This window comes from Aptenodytes forsteri, unplaced genomic scaffold (assembly GCF_000699145.1).
Source record: "Aptenodytes forsteri isolate BGI_AS27 unplaced genomic scaffold, ASM69914v1 Scaffold68, whole genome shotgun sequence".
Lineage (NCBI taxonomy): Eukaryota > Metazoa > Chordata > Aves > Sphenisciformes > Spheniscidae > Aptenodytes > Aptenodytes forsteri.
The window spans coordinates 2,983,197-2,988,606 of record NW_008795382.1 but is presented as its reverse complement, the minus strand read 5'-3'; the positions used below and the strand labels follow the sequence as shown (position 1 = coordinate 2,988,606).

The following is a 5,410-nucleotide window of genomic DNA, read 5'->3' as shown; positions in this document are numbered from 1 at the left end:
CCCCCCCAATTCTCTCCCCCATCCCACTGGGGGGGTTGAGGGGCAGTGAGCGAACGGCTGGGTGGCGTTTAGCTGCCTGCCGGGTTAAAATCACAACAATGTGCTTCCACAAAATTTGCCATAGCATTGAGATGCTTACGTGCTCAATGCCTGTCTGTCAAGATAGGGAGCCTTTTGTATTGTGACATATGCCTTTATGGATGTGACTAAAATGATGCTATAGAAGCTTATTTTTTTTCTTCTTGTAGGGACCACCTGGTCGCCCAGGTCTTCCAGGAGCAGATGGTTTACCAGGACCACCAGGGACAATGCTTATGTTGCCTGTAAGTACAAGCGTAACTAAAAAAGCATTTAAACGAGTTGGGCTTCTTGACTTTGCTACAGCTTAGTGCCTGTTCTTGCAGAAGTCTCCCATCTCTTTTACACCGAGGACGCATTTTCCTTGGTATAAAAGATGGATCCGGATGGTTCCCCTTGTAAATTTACTTTTTGCAAAGTGCTGTAACTTCTTCACTGGTCAAAAGCATAGGGCAGGTAGGTTTAAAATTTCTAGAAGTGATGAATAAGCTGACTGGGCATGGTGTTGGAGAGTGAAAGTCGTGAAGGAGCAACTGAAGACACCTCCAAGGGCCCAAATTTCCAGGCAGAACCCTCCCTCCTACAGCGAGGAACCTCTAACAGCTCTTCAAAGCAGGTGCCAAAATTGTAAGCACCTGAATGAACCGGTCTCTTCTGATGACCAGTGGTTAACTTGCGCTGGTTTTTTTTTCTCCTGTATGAAGCTAGCAAGTACCGAGTCAGCCTTCTTGGTCCTGGGAAGCTAAAGGAATGGTTATATTTTGTGTCTGCTTTGATGTGAGAAAACCCTAAGGAAACCAGCTGCTGAAAATAAGTGGTTAGGTACTAAAGGGAAAGAGTCTTTAGTGAAAAACCGCAGCATTCTTGTACGGGCTCCAAATGGTAGGGTGATAGTTGTGTAGGTTCCTGGCAGGATGCCTAGGGCAGCCTAGGCCAAGAGCTCAACATGGAGCTTAGCTGGCCATTACAATACGTTTGTTGGCCCCTACAGTAACCAACCGTGGGCCTATAAATTGCATCTCTTTGAATCTGCTTGCCAAGTTCGTGTGGTCATATACCTAGTGCCAACCAAGTGAAACGCGGAGGTGAAATGGAGGTGAAAGAGCCGTCCAAGTAGGTTCTGCCGCCTGGAGAGTTCTTCTTGCAAAACCCGAACACACATGCAGTTAAGGCAGGAGAAGGGTGTGTGTCCTGGGAAGTGGGCTTGTAGCTGTTGGGGGTGGAAGAGGCAGAAGAAAACACTAAACTCCTTCCCTTTCAAGTTTGGGAAAATAAAACATTGATGTTTGGGGTTTTTTTTAAATCCTTTGTGTGCTGAAGGATCCTGGCTTGAACAATAGGCCAAACTCTCTTATTTGAAGCATGCTGCCACACTTGAGAAATACAGCCTTTGTCCCGGGGCAAACAGGCAGCTACAGCCAAATAACCTGATGCAACCCCATCTCCGGGGGTCTCCTGGCCAACAGCATCCGCATGGGGATTATCAGCCCTGTGAGAACTCTGCATTTAGTTTTGGACGGTGGTGTGTGAGGTCCTTACAGTTCAGAGCCTACAAATCCCTCTTATTGTGCGTTACTTTGAGCTGGCAGAATTTGCTGTGCGGGTACGGACATGGGAAATGGTCGGCTTGTGCCTGTGAGCTGGGTGACCTGAGAGCACGGTGGTTAATAGGATGGTCTGGAAGGACAGTGATGGGGTTGGGTCAGTCATGCTGAACAGAGTTGTTTAGGAGTCAGGCTAGCGTGAGGGTGGAGGGACAACAACCCTGTGACCTGCTTTCTCCATCTCGTTCCCATCAGTTCCGCTTTAGTGGAGGAGGAGATGCTGGCTCTAAAGGACCTCTCGTTTCAGCCCAGGAGGCCCAAGCCCAAGCCATCCTGCAGCAGGCCAGGGTAAGTGAAGGGTGGTGGAGATGTCTCTTGCAGCAGGTGCCCGAGGAAGCGGAGGAGGACCAGAATAAATGTGCCAGAGGAGATGTCTTCATACTTGCACCATCCATGGTGCTGGGGGTGGTAACAGCCTCTCATCTGAGATGGTATTGCTTGTGCGATTGCTTGAGCTGATGACATCTGGATGACTTGGCCTTTTACTAATGGCCGGTAATAGGCCAGGCCCTAGAAAGCTGGTTTTAAATTGCCTACAGACCTTGGACCAGGCCTCCTGCCGGTGCCAGTAGACATAGACCTGTTGGCTTCAGTAGCGTTTGCTGTTTATGCTGACAGTTTTGAGAGTCTATATGAACGGTTGTGGTATATGCTGTAGGGATTTTTTTTCTTTTGTTTGGTTTTGTTTTTTTTTTTTATGCTGTAGGGATTTTTTTTCTTTTGTTTGTTTTTGGTTTTTTTTCCCCCCCCAGTAAATCGTAATAATTAAACGTATGTCACAGACGTAAGCTGTTCCCAGCTCCACGGATCTCAACAGGCAAACTGCAATTTTCTTTAATGTTTTTATTTGGAAATACATGATGACTATCCATGCAACCTTTTTTTCCTCAGATGACCTTACTGATTGATGACCAAATAATCCCTGGCAGTGTTTGTTAGGTAGGCTAGCTGGTGAAACAAGATCAGCCGTGCATGCTCCCAGTACAACTCCTGTCCCCTGCCTGGATGAGTACCTTAGTGTATAAGGCTTCACGCTCATCTGTTCAAAATAAAACTTAATTTCTAGCCAGTACAGCTTTGAAATTTTTCTTCCATGAGTACTTGTGTGAAGTTACATTTGATCATTGGCACGTTAAAAGCAGAGATGCGAGAGGCACAATTACAGCAGAAGGGAACACGTGGGGACCCCACGAGTGCCCTCCTGCTGTGTTTGCTCCCATCTTACCCAGGAGGGACCAAATGCTGGCTGTAAGGACACCCTTGCGGTAAAGGGGAAAATGTAAGAAAGATAGTTTAGGGAGGCAGTTCGCAAAGGGACGCGGCTTTGGGGGCATTGCTCCTCTCCCTGCCGAGTGCAGTCGTCCAGGGACACAGCTTAGGTGTGCTCCTCAGGTCCGAAGCCCACATCTGGCTGCAGCTGGGATGTGTGGCTTGGACGTAGCCAGTCTGTTGTTCAGAGCTGTCGGCGGTCGCTTTAGCACAGACTTTTTGGGCCGGTCTGCTGAAATAGGCTAAAAAGCAATTTATTTCACCCTTTAATGAAATAAAGTCCCTTGGGGTCTCCACCCAGCTGGGTGGCACATGCCCCTTTTAAGTTTATAACGAAGGTTTTGGCTTAGCTGGGGCTATTCTGGTTTCCATCCAACTCCTCTTCTACAAAGGAGTTTGATTTTATATGTATTCAGGTAGAGTACAGGGCCCCGCTGCTACCAGCCACTGCATTTTTCCTGTCTATTAACCTTGCTCCGAGAAGAATATTGGTGGATTATGTTTCTGGTGTTACCTTGTCAGTCTTAATTTTAAGGCTGCCTACAGTTTTTCTATCAGCATTTTATTTTTCTGGGAAATAGGGGGTTTTGACCAGATGAACATTTCATGAGAAGCATCTGCTCTCTCAGACTCTGTTTTTGTTCTTTTTTTTTCTGCCTGTTGAAAATTATCGCTGTTAGGAAAAAACCAAAGAACCTCCCTCCCCTCACTCGAAGTCCCTTTTCTCTGTTTTCTTAATTTTCAGGTTTTGGGAAAAATGTAAAAAACAAACAAATCCTGGGTGACTTTTGGGCTGTGGATGAAAAGTTGAATATTTCCATAAAGGAAAAAAATCAATTTCGTGGTTAATTTCAACCTATTGTTAGATAATTTCAGCTGAAACCCCTGATACCAAAGCAGAAAGGGAAATAAATGACTTTTTTTTTTTTGTGGGGAAGTTAAAGGATATGGCAGGAATGGAAGAGGAGTCCTTGCAGGGGGGAGGATATCTTCTTTCCTTTTTGAGGGTTTGTTGTTCTTGTTATCGTTGTTGTTAATTGCATTATTAGGTTGATTTATTCCCTTAAAATTTGGCTTTCATTAGACACCAAACATTGTCCCAGCCGGCAGCGTTTTAGAGCATCTCGCTTTTAATGGGGTGTTGTAAAAAGATGCCACATAATCTAGCATTTGTGCAATATTTATACCGTTCCAAGTGCAATCACGGGTAGATTTTAATTACTGGAGCACACAGATGATTATAACTCTTTTAAAGTGTTGAATTGTCACGAGGGAACAAATTGTCCGAGTGATGTTTTAAAGTGTGGACCAGCCCCATTACCCACCACGGAAATTACTGACTTGGTGCATGGTTACATGACACCTTAATTATTGAGCTAAAAGCCCCCTGTTGCAAATAGAATTGTTGTTCTGTTTGCAGGATATTAAATAGTAACCACAAAAAAAACCCCGAAAAAATTCCTCTAAAATTGAACTCCTAGGATCATAAAGAAAAAAATCCTCCTAAACTGAACGGGGATCATAAATATATGTGAACAAATCCCTGTAGCCTGTCCAGGCAAAGTTTTGACATTTACCTGCAATAATTTGTTGCCAAAAGCATCCATTTTATTGTGTCTATACGTGGTGATGGAAAAGGGGGGATCTGACCTGCAGAGGCAGATTCTCATCTGGTTTAAATGCAGGTAGCTCCTCGCCCCTCCGTCTGCACTGGGTCTGGGCCAGGGTGTGTCTGTACGCATCTAGACCCGGGGGTTTGTACTTCACGTGCGCGGTGCAGAGCGGGGGTACGGGGGGAGGATGCCTACAGGCGGATGGGGGTGTAGGTCCGTATGTCCTCTCAGCAGACTCGTGCACCGTCCGGGGGCTTTGCCCATTTGTGGACGCAGAAAGGAGTCGGTGGGGCAGCGGGTTGGACGTTCGTGGGTAAATTCACTGAGGGTACGGACGTTGCTCCGAGGATTCGTGGTTCTCGGGGAGTGGAGAGAACGCGTGGCTGGTGGCGCGATGGTGGCTTTGTCCCATTGCGGCGAGGAAGCGGAGACACCAACTGAGCAACGTTTCTCTTTCTGTTGCAGCTGGCACTGAGAGGACCAGCGGGGCCAATGGGTCTGACGGGGCGGCCGGGCCCCATGGTAAGTGAGCGGGCAAGCAAGGACGGAGCAGACCCAGCTGGCGCCGGCTCTGTGGATGCTCTGGGTTACCTGCCTGAACGGTTCTTTCTTAACATGGTATGAATCTTCCCTCTTACTCTGTTGTGGAAAAATGTAATAAATCATGTTCTCTATTCAAAGGGACCCCCGGGCAGTGGAGGACTAAAGGGAGAAGCTGGAGATATGGGACCTCAGGTGAGTATGGGAAAAGGGGGTGACCGGAGGGATCCGGGGGAAACGAAGGCGTGGAGCAGCCAGTCCTGCTTTAGAGAGGCTGTGGGGGTGGGGGGATAAAGTAAACAAACG

At 47.1% G+C, this 5,410-nt stretch overlaps 1 protein-coding gene across 1 annotated transcript in view; it reads left to right on the top strand.

Annotated features, from left to right (window-relative positions):
• Positions 1–5,410, top strand: part of COL5A1 (collagen type V alpha 1 chain) — a 124,432-nt gene that overhangs the window by 54,333 nt on the left and 64,689 nt on the right. The window contains exons 11-14 of the mRNA XM_019472435.1: positions 249–323; positions 1,878–1,970; positions 5,030–5,086; positions 5,246–5,299. Coding sequence (XP_019327980.1) covers positions 249–323; positions 1,878–1,970; positions 5,030–5,086; positions 5,246–5,299 — 279 coding nt within the window. The remainder of the gene's footprint in view (positions 1–248; positions 324–1,877; positions 1,971–5,029; positions 5,087–5,245; positions 5,300–5,410) is intronic.